This window comes from Salvelinus alpinus, chromosome 21 (assembly GCF_045679555.1).
Source record: "Salvelinus alpinus chromosome 21, SLU_Salpinus.1, whole genome shotgun sequence".
In the NCBI taxonomy this organism is placed as follows: Eukaryota; Metazoa; Chordata; class Actinopteri; order Salmoniformes; family Salmonidae; genus Salvelinus; species Salvelinus alpinus.
In genome coordinates this window covers 25,157,123-25,176,027 of record NC_092106.1, presented here as the reverse complement: position 1 = coordinate 25,176,027, position 18,905 = coordinate 25,157,123, and the positions used below count along the sequence as shown (strand labels likewise).

Here is an 18,905-nt window from a genome sequence, read left to right as displayed (position 1 = left end):
CATTATAAATACCAGGGGGGGGGAAAAGAATGTCTTTATTTGAAAAGTTCCATAATCATCTTATTATTTCTGTCTTGAGACAATTAATAGATTGGAAGCTTTTCTACAGTGATGTCCAATGCGTATTACTTTTCTGCCATAATGTATAGCAGTGATGCACTCTAGTGGAGCACATCTGCAACAGTAGTACATCATGAAAATTCCCCAGCCATGGCTCAGAGACAAAATAGTCAAACATGCAGTATTTCCTGTTCTTTGTTTACATGTCTATAGGCAATCCCATGTCACTGCCTATAGTCACAGAATACATTCCCATACATTCTTGTTACTTCTCCAGTGTTTGTACTTAATTCCTGTTCCAGTTATAACCAATCCATTAGTTACGCTATTACAGTTCAAATGAAACAATATATATATATATATATATATATTACAGTTCACACAAAACAAAATATATATATATATATTACAGTTCAAATGAAACAAAATATATATATATATATATATTTGGATGACAGCAACTGTACCTTTAATTCTTTAATAGATTCTCACTTTTAAGGTTACCATTAAGTGTATTATACAGAGGGAGGGTTGACTCAATTTATGTGGGGGAATTTATTAACTATGGCACTGCATACATCAAGATTGACAAACTTTAGCAGAGGAAAATGTAAAAGATCTCTTCAAAGGATTCCCCTTGGCATTAAAACAGATATGAAAAAAAAAACATGACATTTTAATGTATCAACAATATGTTGCCTGTGGACTTCTAGTCCCAAACATCATTCATGAAAATTAAAGCACAAAAAGACAAACGAAAATTGACAAAAACAAGCACCACACAAGGATGCCACCTGCAATATTCCTCTAATATGAAAAGATCAGACAACCAAATGAAACAGAGCTTGATTCAACTTCGGCAAAATAAACGTGTTACATTACCTATCTATAGAACACCATGGATCTTCGTTACGGTAATCAAGATTTTTCTTAAGGATGAATCCTCCCCCTAATCATTTTGGTCAGCCCAATCCGTAATTAATAATTTTGACCCATGGATGTTTTCAAAGCAGGTAACTGCTTTCTTATCATGAGTACTACAAAAAGTACCTGATGTATCATACATACTCGTCAGCATACAGATAATTACAGTAGATGTAGTGTACAGTTGTGCTCCTAAAAGACCCCATTCAAAGTATGATAAACTGACAATGGTTCAGTGGAGACACAGTCAATGATGATAAAACAGAATCTAAAGTATAGATGCATGAAAGCTAGAAGTAACATTCATCATTTTCCATTCAGTCTATTTCTCCCAATCTGCTGGGGTGTCACAAGCGTTCTACAAGTGCAAGTACCGGAGGAGTTTTGAGAAAGTGCTTTGTTCATTTACAAGCAAAGACTATGATACAGAACATTTACAACTTATTAAAAATAAAAATAAACCACCCTCAAAATATAAAAATTACATTTTAAAAGTACAAATATGATTGTAATTGTGTTGGTTGATTTTCAGATGTTGCAAATAGAACACATTGCATGACAACAGTGACAACATGAGAGAATTGTCAAGAATCAATAAACTTGACTTTTTAGATGGTAACAAACAAAATACAGACAAATGGCAGGAAAAATATACTTGTATAAAAGGTCAAGTAAAAAAGCAGCATAGTTGTACTCAATTATCTGAGAGCAAATATATTCAACATGGGACTTTGGTTAAAAAAGTATTGCTGGGGCATTTGTATGTACAGCATTGCAGCTAAAGATAATTTCTGTCTTTGTAGAATAGTACAGCCACATCAAATTACTTTCAGGCAGCTTGTTGTTAGGATATGAAGAGCCATACATGTATACATTGGCCACAGAACCAATATTGGTACTGGCGTGCTGCATATCTAAGCTGCCAGCTGGATACTTAATTTTGCCTCAAAACAATAATATACTAATCAGTATTGCACACAGGTACTATAATCTTCTGTTGTTCAGTGGATCTATGCATATTTGTTTTATTTAAATGGTCTAATATGTTCCAATCACATGGCAAAATTAGATTTTTTGTTGCACAAAAGTTTCAAGTTTGATGATGATCCGTGCTGTACATTCCATCACTCTCATTGCCACCTCAGACGTGAATCTGTCATTGGGGATCTGGGGAAAGGGCAAGAGGTCAGGATAGCGAGTTCTTAGGCTGTCCACACCATATCCCTCCAAGATGTTGACATCCTTGGCAAGTCCTGCTAGCTGTGGGTTGTACTCCTCCACTTTCTGTGCCAGTGATGTGGGTTTCACATCCTTGTCTGATTTTCCTCTGACAGAATAGTCGGCAGCTATCAAGGCTAGTTTCGTAGCTAGGTAGCATTTGAAACACACCCACTCATTGGCATTTTTGTGAAGGTCATTCCGTGCAGCAGAAAAGTTGGCTCTTGCTTGCCTGAGCCACCTGCGGGCTTCCATAGGATTGCCAACAGACTTGAAGGTCGGGGGCACAAAGAAGCGATTAGAATGTGACGAACCTGCATAAGTAGTGAACTGCTCCCGGAACTGCTGTTTCTCAGACTTATGGTTTGTTGCCTCTTGGTTCCACGATGTGTAAAATCTTTGAAATGAAAACTTCTCTGATTGGAAGCGGGTGGAAGAAGTTGAGAAAGTTCTCCTGGATGCTCGGTCAGTGTTCTGCTGATCTGTCAGAGTCTGCTTCTCCATCCTGTTGATTTCATTCTGTAAATGCTTGAAGACCTCTGTAGCTACATCTAGATTCTCTGCATTCTTGTCCGGATGCCACTTGAGATACAACCGGCGAATTATCTTCTTCCTTTCCGTTTCAGCGAGTTTCCAAGCTTGCTCAATAACTAAAGTCACATCTTTTAGGATTTCTGGCAATGCACTAAGTCTTATCTTTTTGGGAGATTGTTTTGTGGGAGGTACTTTGTGGTTTTCCTTTCTAGTAAAAAGGGGAGGCACCAATCGTGGACCAGGACCAGGAGAGTGACATTCTGGGGGGGTTGTTGGAGTCGATGGGGCTCTGCTGTCTCGGATATGAGTACTTTCCTCTTGTCTAGAGAATTTGTACAGATCAAGAGAACTGACTATTTTGTACTCACTATATCCAATGTCAATTTGGAAGCATTTCCCAAGGAAGCTTGGGTTGTCCTCCTCTTCTTTCTCTACTTCTTGAACAATGATGGCATACGTGTACGTGGGCTGATATCCGCCGTAGACATCCCCTCCTTCAGAGTCCACAAGGTAACCCACATATTCTCCTGGGTAAAACACATTCATTGGATCCATGAGGAGTATATGGTGTATCTCAGCTGGTATGGGTGTTCCAGGGAGGGGAAGCTCGAGTTTTGAGGCCTCTGTGGAGTCATACTTGACGCCAAGGTTGTCCAGCTTCTCTGTGATTCTGTAGATGTCGTTACAGCCCAGCATAGCAATTAGATAGGAGGTGTCAGATATCAAGTTGTCCGTTGCAGATTTTAGTGTCATCGCCAGCGCTAAGAGAAAATTTATGTCTTTGCTGTCTGAGTGTTGGATGTAGAGATGAATCACAGCTGTCCCGTACCTTTTCAGGAAGGCAAGTGTTTCACTCCGGCTATGTGGGATAGGGCTGCAACCTTTCACTCTTAGTGTCGTCTGGAGTTTCTCAAAACAAGACACCTTCAATCCCTCACAAAGTGCTTTGCACAATCGTATGGCTTTTTCTTCATTCACAAGGAATGCATTGTCATTTTCATGCTTCATTATTCGTATCAGTCCTGTGATGAACTGTTCTGAGGACAGTAGAAGTTGAAGGCGACCCTGAAGCGAACAGAGAGCTCCAAACTGGCACATTTTGGGAGACTCCTCATCCAGTTGCTCCTCGAGGATACTACTCAGGAGCCTTGGCCTTAGCTTCTGTGGGAGCAGCATGATCAGCTTTGTGTGGAAGGAATGGTCCTTGCCAAGATAACACTGACTCATGTCCACAAGCATCTGAACGCCTACATTACCCTGAATTCTGCTCTTGTAGTGTGGGGCATCGTCAAACACTAAACTGTTGGATTTGGTTAATCTACCATCGTGACTTGGCAGGTAAAATATAAAATCTTTGAGGCTCTCAAGGTCTTTGCGTATCTGAACTGGGTCATTCTGTAGGCTTTTGAATAGCCCTGAGACAGCCCTTTTCACAGTTCTCATTTCATTCGGATCGAGCTGCTTACCCTCTGAATTTCTGTGAATGCGGCACAGCACTTCAGCGTATTGTTTTGTTGATACAACATCCTCTGTGCCCAAAAGCTTAAACATCTGATGAAAGATGCCAAGCTCTAGTGGTAGTTTGTATAGGTATGGTTTGAAGTCAGATTCATTGTCCAAGTTGATGACAACCTCCTCTGGCTTTAGAAGTTTCCAGCCCTCCTCAACCATGACAAAACTCACCCCTAGTAGCTGGAAGCGAAACTCTCTTTTATCTGCATTGAGAAATTCATAGGTGGATCTCAAGACTTTGTTTCTTGTTTTCACCATGTCATCGTCAGGATTGGATATGTTGCAGATATTTTTGCAGTTGCTTATCACTTTGTCCAAGGGGGGTTCCAAGTTGACACTTAATATCCGCAGCACTAAGTCCAGTTGTTCTTGGCCAGTCAGTGTGCTTCCCTCCTGGTCTTTAATGGCTGCTGGTGTGGCCTTCTCTGGGAGAATGGGACATGATGTCCATAGCAATTGAATGATATCAGTTTGTTTGAATTTTGGATTGACTTGAGACTCACTGAAACGTATCAGAGGGAGAGTGCCATTCATCTCTTGGAATTGAGCATGGAGCCGGATCAGCTCAGTGGGTGCACGCTCAGGACAAAGGAATGCTATCATTGACAGCTCTTTGAGGAAAGCTCCAACAAATAGGTCTGTCCTCTCATTGAATATGTGGTGAAGGAGAACATCAACAATCATTTGGGCTTTTTCTTTGGACCAGTTCTCTGTTTGAGCTTTGATGCTGACTTCTTTTGCATACTGGAGAATTTGCTGTTGAGAGACAATGTGTTTGAGACCTATATTCCTTAGGAATGTTATCCATGAGGTGAGAAATGCTGTTCCATTTTTTGGCTTTGACACTTGTTCAACCTTCTTGAAAAAGTCATTGGGTATGAATGCTTTTGGAGAGAGCATCACTTCGAACACCTTCACAGTTTGATCATAGAACATTTTGGTAGACCTGAGTCTGTTGGTGTAGTCATAGATTAATGGCAGACCTTCCAGTTTCTCATACAGCTGATCCTTCATCCCACATGACTCCTCCATTGCCAAAAGTCTCTCCTTCAGATATACAAGGTGCTCAATTTTTGCATCGTATGACAGGCTGTCAAACTTTGGAAGGAGATGCCTCAGGTAGACTTCCAGATCATCTATTGGGAAACATCCAAGGAAACTGTACAGTTCCTTCAATTGTGGATTGTCAGCAAGAAAGGCGAAGGATGTTGTATGGGCCCATTTTTCCATATCTGCAGAGGGAATGCTTTTTGCCAGAACATAGCATGTCCCAAAGTTTGCAATACTGATGTATCTGCCACTGACTGCTTTGAAGCATGGGAGCAATTTCAGAGTTTGAATGTCCTCTTGGGAGAGGTTGATCAAATTACAGTTGAAGTACAACAGAAGAGCCTCAAAGTCTTTGTCAGTTAAGCTTCCTGTTTTGAAAGCTGCTGTCTGAATCATGTACTCCAGTGCTTTCAGGATGCTGGAAGGATTGTCTATGTTTGCTGTATGCTGTGCCAGAAAAGGCAGGACAGGATTCTCTTTGAAGCATATTTTGTTGACAGCAAGCTGAATGCATCCCCCTTTCATTATGATGTGAAAGACTTTGTCATTTTGCCCATTTGGAAAGATAGCTGCGCTTATCAAACTCAAGGGAAGCAACACATCGTGATCAGGGACAACCAGCTTGTTGCTTGAAACCATGAATTTGATTCCTGGCAGCAAAGCCCAGTCTTTCAATAGGTCAAGTACAGTCTCGAAATTGGGTTTGATGCCTGCCTGCTCTTCCTTGACTGCAATGTTCTCACTGATGAAGTGCCACACACCTTTCAGCCAAGACTCACTGGCGTAGCTGTCTCTCCACTTCACAGGGATTCTTGTTCTGTATTCACGTGGTAGAACAGAACTCAACAGTTCCCCAAAACTGCTGATGTCGAAGACCTTTGCAACACCTGAATTAATCAGGATGTTGTTGTACTTCATGTACAGTGTATTCATGAACAGCTCTTTCCTTGATGAGACCAGTTCATGGTGTGTGGACAGAAACTTTGGTTTCTTAGAATCAAACACCTGGAGTATGTTGTCCATTGTCATCAGCAGTGGTAGCCCCTCTATGTTGATTTCATTCTCCTCTACGTCTTTGAAGCAGTAGTCAACCAGAAGCTTCAGGCTGTGGAAGAGCTTGTAATTCGACTGCTGGAGTCGACAGGGAAGTTTCCCAACTTGGCAAGATGTGTCTAGGGACGAGAATGTGAGGAGAAATTTTCGTACATCCTCTGGGGTAACATAGCTCACAGGAATGCCTGCATCATCCAAACAGAAGTAAAGACTTGCTGTTTCATCACAACTGTGGACCAAGTTGAAGCCCACATCCGAAAGCAGGGCCTTGAGTCGGAAGACGTTTTCTGCAACAGACTTGCGTGAGGAGATGTTGTATTCTGTGTTCTTCAGATGTTGAAGTTCATCCTGCAGTAAATTGTCAAAGAATGCGCGACCTTTGTTGGCAGAGGATGTGTTCACCCAGGAGATGTATACGGCAGAGTGCATGTCTGTGTTGTCAATGTGGGGAGCCCTAACGACAGGAAGGAGACGTTTCAGGTCAGCATGAATGCAGGTGTACACTGCTTTGACAAGACAGTACCAATCTGGCTGGATGTCAAGTCTGTTGACTGGGAAGAAGTACAGGAATTTCCTCAAAGTGTCTTTAACGATGTGAATTGGTGTTCCCTGTAACACAGTCATGGTGGGATCGGGTCCCGGGAAGTACTGTCGTTTCAGCTGAATCAACAGCTCCACATAGGCAGGAGCTATCAACGATGTCATCAAGTTGTTGTTCCAGTCACTCCTCACTCCTACTCCATTGTCGTCCCTCCATAGGTTTCTCCTGGCAGAATCTAATGCAAAATGCCCATTAACATGAAAGGGCAAGCCAGTCTCCATTGAAAGGGGCAGAAAGCAGAATGCTCTGTGGGGCTTCTTGTAGTTGTGGCTTACACATGCAGCCACCCCTCCACGTGGAAAGAGAGTAATGTCTTCATTTTTGTGGGCCGAAATCACACTCTTTGAGACTTTCTCTATGCAGGAGAAGCCAGATCGATTGCAGACCATCCAAGTTGTTAGATTGCCATCGGAGTCCTCTATATCCATTGAGTAGGTTATCTGCTGGACTGGAATTTGAGTGAGCTGCTTCCTTTTTGTCACACTATCCACCACTGAGGTGTGAAATTGCTTGCGTTTCAGACGGTCACCATCTGTGATTTTAGCAGTCACAGAGTATAGCACCTTCAGGTCTCCTGAGGCTTTCTCTATTTCACAGATGGAAATTTTCTCCATGTGGTTGAGGAACATGAGGAGTTCTGCCCCATCAGTTTTTAGTTTATCCAGAAGGTTTTGCACCATTCTGTCTGATGCAGGAACAGAGCTGATCTCTGATATTTTGGCCATTTCTGTTGAGCGTATAGGGAATCTGAACATTGTGCAATGTTCAAGCTTGAAATGAGATCCCAGGTAAAGATTTAGCACATCAGAGAATTGAGATCTAAAGTCAGAGTCCAAGTCCCTAAACATTCTTCCCGGACTAACAGATGTCGCCCCGGGTGCATATCGTGCATGTGGATCGAAGATGCAAAGAATGTCATTGTTTGACATGAAAGATGGGCAGTCTGTGATGTGATACACAGAGTTAAATCCTATGCCATATTGTCCAGTTTTGCCAGGGTTTGCTTCTTTTGTTCCTCTTCCTAGGTTCTGGATTCCTCTGACATCATCCTCAGTGAAAGGCTGATTGTTATAGACACACAATGATGGGCCTTGCATTGGCAACCATTTGTCATCAAATATTCTGTCTGTGGGGTGGGTTCTTGGATCAAACACAAAGTAGATTTCAGTGGCTTTAGCATCATCTGCATTCTGTAAGAGTTCCTTTAGCATTTCCTTTTCTGATGGGTAAGCGTTGAGAATACTTTTAATTCTACTCGTGAGTTTCTCTTTTTGTCCAAACTCACTTCCAAGAGTAGTGAAGCAGATATTTGAGGCATACCTTTCGAGAGCTTTGTGACGTTTGGGAACTGCTCCTAATTTCACAGCAACCTCTCTTGGAATATCTGCATGGCAATATTTCACAGTTGTGTCTCTGACTTTGATCCAAGGACAGTCATTGTAACACAGAGACTTTGATGGCTGCAGTGTAAGATGGATGTCAGGAAGGAGAATGTCCCTGTAGGTAGCTTGGCAGAATTCTTGTTTTTTGTCTCTGATTAAGCCCCATATTCCTTCACTAATGATTCTGCGAGAGAGCTGAAAGCTATCCTCAGAGAGTGCTCTTCTCCCACACTCCTGTTTCACTAATTCAAGGACAGCTGAAAAGTTCTCAACTGTGAAGCTTGACTGAACCCCAACATTCTCAAAGAGCTCACGGCAACTGTTTCTGTACTTGTTGGGAAGCTGGTAGAGATATGGTGCTGCATCAAAGTTCTGGCAGAATGCAACTTTGGAGGGCTCAACGTAAGTGTTCTCCACCAGAATGGAGCAAAAGGTTTTCAGCTCCTCATTGATCTGTGTCTTTGCTTTGGCATCCTGGAGCATTTCTTCGTGTAGGTATTTGTAGCAGGCATTGGTAATATTTTCCTGATATAAAGTAACTCCGTCAAATGACTTAGCAAGTTCCTTAAGTTGACTGACAACTAGTCCAACTGTTGGCTTTCTTATCAATCCGAGAGAGTCTTTTACAGCCAATGTGATCGGGCCACACCCTTTGAAAGATGGAGAGTTCTCATTAAGGATGGGCTTCATCAAGCACACTGTGTCCTGGTGGTCAGTCGTAAAGAGCTCTTTGGCAGAAAACATGGTGGACGGGGGGAATGTATTCCCATGCCATGGTAGTGAAAACCCTGCAGGCTTTGTCAGAAAAGGAAGGAACTTTATGTCCTGTAGCTTCTCCAGTAGTTTACCTGCTCCTGAGTCTGTCATTTTCAGCTTCTCATCAATGAGACTGAGAATAATGCTGCTCCGAAGACATGCAGCAGTGTGATCATTTTCATTTAGATCGAACACAGATTCAGCACGATCAATCAAATCCTCCCAAGAGAGGTCATCTTTGACCATTCCCAGCTGTACTAGCTTGACCAAGCACACTGGATTCATGTAGTCTTTAGAGGTTCCTTCTGGAAATCTTCCATCATCAGCGTTGTACAGTTTTGCAACTCTTCCTTCTGGATGGATTAGTCTGGATGGTAAGACTAATTGTTGATTGGGGCCAGAGCATGGGATGCATGGAGTCTCCCTAAGAATTGATGCAAATTCCTCCAGTTTGTCATTCAAGACATAATGCATTAGGGGATTACGAAGTTTGTTGTCGATGTCTTGGATATGGGGAAAAAAGACATCTAAGAAGAACTGCTTTTCTGTCAGGGTGTTCTCTATCAGCTTCCCTTTGCATCCAGCATCATCAAAACCTTCCTTGACCCATTCAGGCAGCTCAACAGCACAGAGGTCTTGTGAGCTGCTCTTTTTGAGGTATTTTAGGAAAATCTTGAAAGCAGCAGGACCAATGTCTGGTCTACAGAGCAAGGAGTCATCTAGGAATCGGACATACTTGATTGATACCCAGGTTTTGCCATCTGAGAAAACTTTTGCATGGTCACAGTCACCCCCTTTGGCAATCTCTTGGTAGACTCCTTGGCTGATCACTGTGAAGTCATCGTGTACAACACTTGGATCAGGCCATGCTACGTAGTAGCTGTAGTCAAGTAGTTCTCCACTTTCTGCCATTGAACGCAGCATATTGAGTGCTGCTATGTATGCCTGGACAATCACATGTCTCATGAACACTGAGTTCCAGTGTCCTTTGGTGTCGGTCTTCCAGATCTCTTTGCGGTTAGATGTCACAGCAAAACAGCCGTTTATATGAACTGGCAAGCCTGTCTTGATTCTGAGAGGTAAATAGCAAAACACCTCCCCTATCGGGTTGGTGTGGTTGGTGTTTGCCTTCACTGTCCATTTTCGATTCTCCTCCTCTGAGAGCAGAACAGCTACACCCCCACAAGGCACTAGTCCAAGTCGTTTTCCACTCTCACCAAGTGAAAATTTGAGAGCTTCGGTCACATCCATACATGAACAAATGAGCCAGTTTGTTAGATCAACTGCCTTTTGGGGCATTTCGTCTGTGAGTCGTCTGTTCTTTCCGTCTTTGGCAGCCATTTCAAAGTATGAGGAAGGATCCTCCTCTGAACCTCTGAAGAGGGGTGACTGGAGATCAACTATGCGCTTGAACACATTGTGAAACTCCTCCACCACAATGCGTATGATACAGCCAGACTTGGGAGTGTCAGCCGGTACCCTGTTGGTGGCTGCAACCTTTTTCATGACTTTTGCTGCAGATTTCAGGATGCTCAGAGGCCCATATGCAGCTTTGGATGACCATACACTTTTATTGATAGTAACAACATCCTGTGCTGCTGCTGGATTGGGCTCTTCATATTTCAGGTACTTCAGTACCATGGAGCCCACATGCTGCGTGAAGAGAATGAGCCGGTGGCCACATATACTGAACTCATCAACAAGGGAGTAGATGTCTGGGGTGTTGTAGTAGACACTGCTGACTTCACTCACTGATGCCTCTTGCTCAGTCCTGAAGGGGAGTCTGAACAGTGTTCCATCGTACTTGTACGGAGACTCTTGTGCAAGAGGAAGTTGGCAATTGAAGACATTGATGAAGGGTTTGAATTGATTGGGGAACTTTCGTAGCCGTTTCTGTTGTTTGCTCCAGTTGATCTTGATTCCTGGGTTTGACCGGTCTCTAATGTGCTTGCTGATGTGGTTGATGTTTGGATCGAACATGATCATGAACTCTCTGCTCATTATGATGGGGATGTCAGTGATGTGATAAACTGAGTTGAAACCTAGGCCAAATTTGCCAACTTTGTCTGCCTCACATCTCTTCATTGACCCACCTAACCTTGTTATGTTCAGAAAGTCAGTGTCAGAGAATGTAGAATTGTTGAATGACCACAAGGAGGGGCCATGGCATATAATCATGCCAGGGTCAAGCAGGTTCTCTTGAATGTCAATATTCTTCCGCATGTCTATCAGGAAGCTACACTCTGTAGCACTCGCATCATCTGCATTCTGAAGAAGTTCTTTGAAAATATCTGCGACAGATGGATATTCTTCTAGAATGTTCTTTATTCTCACTGTCAGAGGCTCCCGTTGGCCTGATTGTTCAAAGCCAAGGTTTTCTGGGTTTATCAGTCTTGTACTCAAACATGGTACGTTAAGCCATTCTGCTGTTTTCATGGGGATGTCATCATGGACTAAGATAATGGGTTCTGATGTATCATCAAGCAAGTCATGTAGATCCTCCACTTTAATGTCGCAGTAGGTGCATTCATGAATGGGTTTCATTGCCAGTTTGCTTGGATCCTTGTAGCAAAGGATTGGTACATGCATGTCAATGTCCACAGAAATGTGACTGTTATACAGCCATCTCAGAATATTTATCAGGAGGAGGAGATCATGCTTACTTTCTTCTTGTGTCATTTCTTCCTCACACCTTTGCCTTACTGTTTTGATCACATCGAACACATGGTTTGGGACAACCTCTTCAACCGAACCACAGAATTTGAAAAGTTTGTGAAACTTTGCTATGGTCTTTGGCAAAGAGTACAGGTAGGGTTGCAAATCTAGGTCAGGAATGGGTTTAAGAACTGTGTGGCTAGGTGATGAGAAGGTCTTGCCAGTCCACACCCAATCAAATGGCAGTGACTTCATTGCCTCTCTTGCATCTTCAAGGTGTGCTTGCATGAAATCATAAATCTCAATAAGGATCTGTTGGAATTGATACCAGTCTTCCGTGGTAAATGCTTGAGATCTGTGCCAGTCATTCACTGCCTTCAAATGCTGTAACACTTGATCAATCTGTGGCTCTATAGATAACTTCAGGGCCTTCTTCATGCCGGAAGAAGTGCGCTCCACAAGTGCAACTGAAGAGCCTACCAGCACTGCATGGGATATATCGCACATTTCTGAGAATGAGCCGATGTTATGGGTGTCTCCCATCCAGGCAAGCGACTTTGGGTAATTTACAGGTCTGTCCTTGCAGACTGGCACCCATTTCAGTTTTTGCAAGGATGTCTGAGCTTCTGAAGACTTGACCAGCTTGGTTTGTCTATTCAGAATTTGCAGCAGTGTTTTCGCTTTCTGTATAACTGGTTCCCATTCTGGCTCATTGCCACTCTGTAATTCCTCGATCTTCTGTGCCACCTGAAGTACATCTTTTTCGCTAAGTTGTACTTCACTTTTAAGTCCAAGTTGTCTCAGTGAATGTAGCATATCAGGAGAGGATGCATATGTATTTGTGGGAAACCTATTCTTCTCCTCCACGTAGAACAGATTCTGTAAAATCTCCAGCTCAGGGTCAAAAATGTCTGTAGCAGCAACAGATTTCCCTGCAAATGTATGAATGAACTTCAGAGCTGAAAGCCATCCAATCACAGCTTTGTTTTCATTCTTTAGGAATGACAGATGCTTAAGGGCCCAGAGCATGATTTTAGTGATATCCTCTTTTGAGTAAAACCCTTTCTCCATGTCTTGAACAACCAACTTCAAGCATTCAGTGGTTTTCACCTGTTCCACGGTCAGCATCTTAATGAGACGAATCGATGCTTCATCACTGCAGCCCACAACATTGATGGATAGTTTGACATCTGGTGGATACTTGGCAGTATGGTGCAAAGCCCTGGCTCCTCTCAGTGAGGTATATGTTGGGATGCCTTTCTCTGAACAAGGCCCTACTTTCTCAAAGATGGTCAGCTCCAGGAGGATACGCTTCTCTTTCTCTGTGATGTCAGACAGTCCTGCCAGGAAGTCCCTCAGTGCCACTTTCTGTTTGCTAGAGAAAGATGAGACCAGGCTGGCCACTCTCTGGGTTGATGACCTGTCCATGATTTGCAGTAGCATACTGGGAGATGAAGGATGGATGTAGTTCTTCAGTAGAGGATGCTGCAAACACAGGTCCAACTTTTTCATTACTACTACTCCAAGTTTTTTCATGATTTCAAGAAGGCTTTCAGAGAGTGGGGCCTCCTCCTCATCCACAATGATAATAGGGGATGGAGTTTTGAGACGATGGAGATCGATTGAGTTCACACTTTCCACCAGGGGCACATTTGGGATCAAAGGCATGTCTTCAAAGGTACTAAGGTTATCAGCAAAGTTAATATACAGATGCTTCCAAACCATCTTTAGCCAAGCATGTGTAGGATGCTTCTTCTCTGGGTTCCCAGGTTCCCACTGGACTGTGAAGTCTCTGGTAGGCCAGACTGTTGAGAGCATCTCCTTTATGAGTCGAGCTGACCGTTCAGGAGTTAGCAATTGTACCTGAGTGCAGGGTCTTCCTGTAGAAGATAAACATACAAGTTAATATAAATCTTAACTTTCTCAATTATAATTTACAGGAACTACATACAGTGCATTCAGAAAGCACTCAGATCCCTTGACTTTTTCCACATTTTGTTACGTTACAGCCTTAATTCTAACATTGATTAAATTACATTTTTCCTCATCAATCTACACACAATACCCCATAATAACAAAGCGAAGACAGTTTTTTTTTTTTAAATGTGGCAAATTTATTACAAATTAAAAACAGAAACACCTTATTTACATAAGTATTCAGACCCTTTGCTATGAGACTCGAAATTGAGCTCAGGTGCATCCTGTTTCCATCGATCATCCTTGAGATGTTCACCATTTGATAAAGGTTAAATAAAAAAAACTGTGGTTCACCTGTGGCAAACTCAATTGATTGGACATGATTTGGAAATGCACACACCTGTCTATCTAAGATCCCACAGTTGACAGTGCATGTCAGAGCAAAAACCAAGCCATGAGGTTGAAGGAATTGTCCGTAGAGCTCCGAGACAGGATTGTGTCGAGGCACAGATCTGGGGAAGAGTACCAAAACATTTCTGCAGCATTGAAGGTCCCGAAGAACACAACACAGTGGCCTCCATCATTCTTAAATGGAAGAAGTTTGGAACCACCAAGACTGTCCCTAGAGCTGACCGCCCAGCCAAACTGAGCAATCGGGGAAGAAGGGCCTTGGTCCGGGAGGTGACCAAGAACCTGATGGTCACTCTGAAAGAGCTCCAGAGTACCTCTGTGGATATAGGAGAACCTTCCAGAAGGATAACCATCTTTGCACCACTCTACCAATCAGGCCTTTATGGTAGAGTGGCCAGACGGAGGCCACTCCTCAGTAAAAGGCACATGACAGCCCGCTTGGAGTTTGCCAAAAGGCCAAAACAACTCTCAGACCATTCGAAACAAGATTTTATTTTCTGATGAAACCAAGATTGAACTCTTTGGCCTGGATGCCAAGCTCCAAGTCTGGAGGAAACCTGGCACCATTCCTACGGTGAAGCATGGTGGTGGCAGCATCATGCTGTGGGGATGTTTCTCAGCAGCAGGGACTGAGAGAATAGTCAAGATCGAGGGAAAGATGAACGGAGCAAAGTACAGAGAGATCCTTGATGAAAACCTGCTCCAGAGCGCTCAGGACCTCAGACTGGGGTGAACGTTCACCTTCCAACAGGACAACGACCCTAAGCACACAGCCAAGGCAACGTAGGAGTGGCTTCGGGACAGGTCTCTAAATGTCCTTGAGTGGCCCAGACAGAGCCCGGATTTTATCCCAATTGAACATCTCTGGAAAGACCTGAAAATAGCTGCAGCGACGCTCCCCATCCAACCTGACAGAGCTTGAGAGGATCTGCAGAGAAGAATGGTATAAACTCCCCAAATACAAGCTTGTAGCGTCATTCCCAATAAGACTCAAGGCTTTAATCGCTTCCAAAGGTACTTCAACAAAGTACTGAGTAAAGGGTCTGAATACTTATGTAAATGTTATATTTCCACTTTTTTGCAAACATTTCTAAAAACCTGTTTTTGCTTTGTCATTGTGGGGTATTGTGTGTAGATTGATGAGGAAACAACACAATTTTATCCATTTTAGAACAAGGCTGTAATGTGACAAAATGTGGAAAAGGTCTGAATTTTCCGAATGCACAGTATATAGAATTGAATTTTCCGAATGCACAGTATATAGAGTTGAATCTAACAATGTTTGTCCTGCAGGCATGCTAGGTGATTTATTAGCTTTACTGCACAGCCCCAGGTTCATTCCAATCAACACCACCTGTATCAACAAGAGATATTTGCATTTTGGCTCTGCAATGTAGTAGGGATCGACAGGACATTAGAAAATCAAGTTTAATAAAATATGATCATTTCTATCAAGACCATATGGACTCAATTAGGCAAACTACAACCCTTTCATTACAAATATTTCTAGTAAATAGATTTTGATTAACTACAACACTCAAAAAATTCAAAGCACAGCAAAACATGACAACTACATTAAGTTACCATGCACAGCATGGCAAGCATAACACACACTTAATATGCACATTTTTATTTTTTATTTATTTATCTGTTATTTTACCAGGTAAGTTGACTGAGAACAGATTCTCATTTACAGCAACGACCTGGGGAATAGTTACAGGGGAGAGGAGGGGGATGAAAGAGCCAATTGTAAACTAATATTTAGTAGACTCACAATGTCACATCACAATTCTATAATGAGTTCTAACTAAATTACTGATACACAAAGATTCCTGCAATGAGCAAAGACAAAATGCGTTCCAATATGGGCACTATGAAATGGGACATTTTTCCAATTAGATGGAAGGGAACATCATTTTTCCACAAAGGTATTCTATTGTCTTTATCAATGTTGAGGCAATGTTAGCTACTGTTCACATTAACTGTATGATATAGATTAGATTAGAGTTTGCATAGTGTCCATTAAAAGCAGTGTATTGGTTTGGGTTAATGTCAAAAATGATTCCGGGACGCAACACAACATGTCGAAGTACCTACCTGAACACCCCCAAAGAAATTGTTGCACTGCAATTACATTTAAAGTACATGTTTTAAGCATTTAGGTTATCACGTTGATAACCATTTCAATTTAAATGTAACTACATCCCCTGATTCGCACAAATCAAATTGTCATTTTAGTTGTATACATTTTATTTTAAAATGTAACTGTAATGGATTTTACTTTGAAGTACTAGTTTGCATTGATAGCAGAGGATACAATCAATCTACCAAGATACTCTGATGATGAGGTGGCGATTCTGAGGATGAGACCATAGAGCCCTATTGGGTGGGGTAGGCCTTCAGGCTGCAGCAGCAGGATACAGAGCTGCAGTAGCAGACAGTCAATGCCTGTAACAGCCACTGCAGGGCAGCGATCATACAACACAGCTGAGGTAGGGGAATTCTAGTGTCTCTGGCTGAGGATCATACAACACAGCTGAGGTAGGGGAATTCTAGTGTCTCTGGCTGAGGATCATACAACACAGCTGAGGTAGGGGAATTCTAGTGTCTCTGGCTGAGGATCATACAACACAGCTGAGGTAGGGGATTTCTAGTGTCTCTGGCTGAGGATCATACAACACAGCTGAGGTAGGGGAATTCTAGTGTCTCTGGCTGAGGATCATACAACACAGCTGAGGTAGGGGAATTCTAGTGTCTCTGGCTGAGGATCATACAACACAGCTGAGGTAGGGGAATTCTAGTGTCTCTGGCTGAGGATCATACAACACAGCTGAGGTAGGGGAATTCTAGTGTCTCTGGCTGAGGATCATACAACACAGCTGAGGTAGGGGAATTCTAGTGTCTCTGGCTGAGGATCATACAACACAGCTGAGGTAGGGGAATTCTAGTGTCTCTGGCTGAGGATCATACAACATAGCTGAGGTAGGGGAATTCTAGTGTCTCTGGCTGAGGATCATACAACACAGCTGAGGTAGGGGAATTCTAGTGTCTCTGGCTGAGGTTCATACAACACAGCTGAGGTAGGGGAATTCTAGTGTCTCTGGCTGAGGTTCATACAAATGCCGTTCTGCATGGCTATGTGTGAAGGGTCTATTGTGTGAGACAACCTTCTATGTGACCCACTTAATGAAGTGTAATGGGGATAATACAATCCCTGATGCATGCAGTAGCTCCCAAAGTGGTGTCCTAGCTATGAGGTGGCATTGACAGACCAGCAGAGAGCCAGAGAGGCGTCAGGAAAATGACTGAGTAGAAAGTTAGAACTGTGTCAACTCGTAAACCTAAAAGGATAAATCTGATAATGGATCAATATTATTCAGGTTTGTAGTCTTGTTCTGAAAGGCAATGTTCCAAATTAATCCACACCGCTTACTTACAAAAATGCAATGGCTACAGTTAGAGCAGCATATTATTGCCTTACCCCTTCATATTATCTACCACTGGCAGTCAGAATGATGTGTACCTCTCTGCCCAAGCTAGACCTTTCAACAGTTTCACAGACAACTAGCTCAATACAAAGAATCCTTCAATGCCATATTATGTCCAGATTATACACACTGTGAAAACGATGGTTTGGATGTGGACATGTTGTTTTCTCTACACCGCGCAGCATAGGGCTTTAACGGACAAATCTAAAAATTCAGCATATTCCCCGACTGGCTCCTGGCCCTTTTGGCAAACTCCAGGTTGGGTATGGGAGCGAGCATGTCCAGGATCTGATAGCAGTGAGTGGAATGTGAGGCACAAAACCAACTCCCCCATCTGCCAGCTCACACACGCACTCTGCAGTTATACAGTGGGGAGAACAAGTATTTGATACACTGCCAATTATGCAGGTTTTCCTACTTACAAAGCATGTAGAGGTCTGTAATTTTTATCATAGGTACACTTCAACTGTGAGAGACGGAATCTAAAACAAAAATCCAGAAAATCACATTGTATGATTTTTAAGTAATTAATTTGCATTTTATTGCATGACATAAGTATTTGATACATCAGAAAAGCAGACCTTAATATTTGGTACAGAAACCTTTGTTTGCAATTACAGAGATCATACGTTTCCTGTAGTTCTTGACCAGGTTTGCACACACTGCAGCAGGGATTTTGGCCCACTCCTCCATACAGACCTTCTTCAGATCCTTCAGGTTTCGGGGCTGTCGCTGGGCAATACGGACTTTCAGCTCCCTCCAAAGATTTTCTATTGGGTTCAGGTCTGGAGACTGGCTAGGCCACTCCAGGACCTTGAGATGCTTCTTACGGAGCCACTCCTTAGTTGCCCTGGCTGTGTGTTTCGGGTCATTGTCATGCTGGAAGACCCAGCCACGACCCATCTTCAATGCTCTTACTGAGGGAAGGAGGTTGTTGGCCAAGATCTGCGATACATGGCCCCATCCATCCTCCCCTCAATACGGTGCAGTCATCCTGTCCCCTTTGCAGAAAAGCATCCCCAAAGAATGATGTTTCCACCTCCATGCTTCACGGTTGGGATGGTGTTCTTGGGGTTGTACTCATCCTTCTTCTTCCTCCAAACACGGCGAGTGGAGTTTAGACCAAAAAGCTCTATTTTTGTCTCATCAGACCACATGACCTTCTCCCATTCCTCCTCTGCATCATCCAGATGGTCATTGGCAAACTTCAGACGGGCCTGGACATGCGCTGGCTTGAGCAGGGGGACCTTGCGTGCGCTGCAGGATTTTAATCCATGACGGCGTAGTGTGTTACTAATGGTTTTCTTTGAGACTGTGGTCCCAGCTCTCTTCAGGTTATTGACC

At 42.9% G+C, this 18,905-nt stretch overlaps 1 protein-coding gene across 2 annotated transcripts in view; it reads right to left on the bottom strand.

The window, feature by feature from the left end:
* Positions 1–18: 18 nt before the first annotated feature.
* LOC139548597 (sacsin-like) overlaps positions 19–18,905 on the bottom strand; it is a 36,017-nt gene continuing 17,130 nt past the window's right edge. For both annotated transcript variants that reach the window (XM_071358382.1, XM_071358383.1), the window contains one exon: positions 19–13,625. In XM_071358382.1, the coding sequence (XP_071214483.1) occupies positions 2,050–13,625 (11,576 nt within the window). In that variant the 3' untranslated portion in view covers positions 19–2,049. The remainder of the gene's footprint in view (positions 13,626–18,905) is intronic.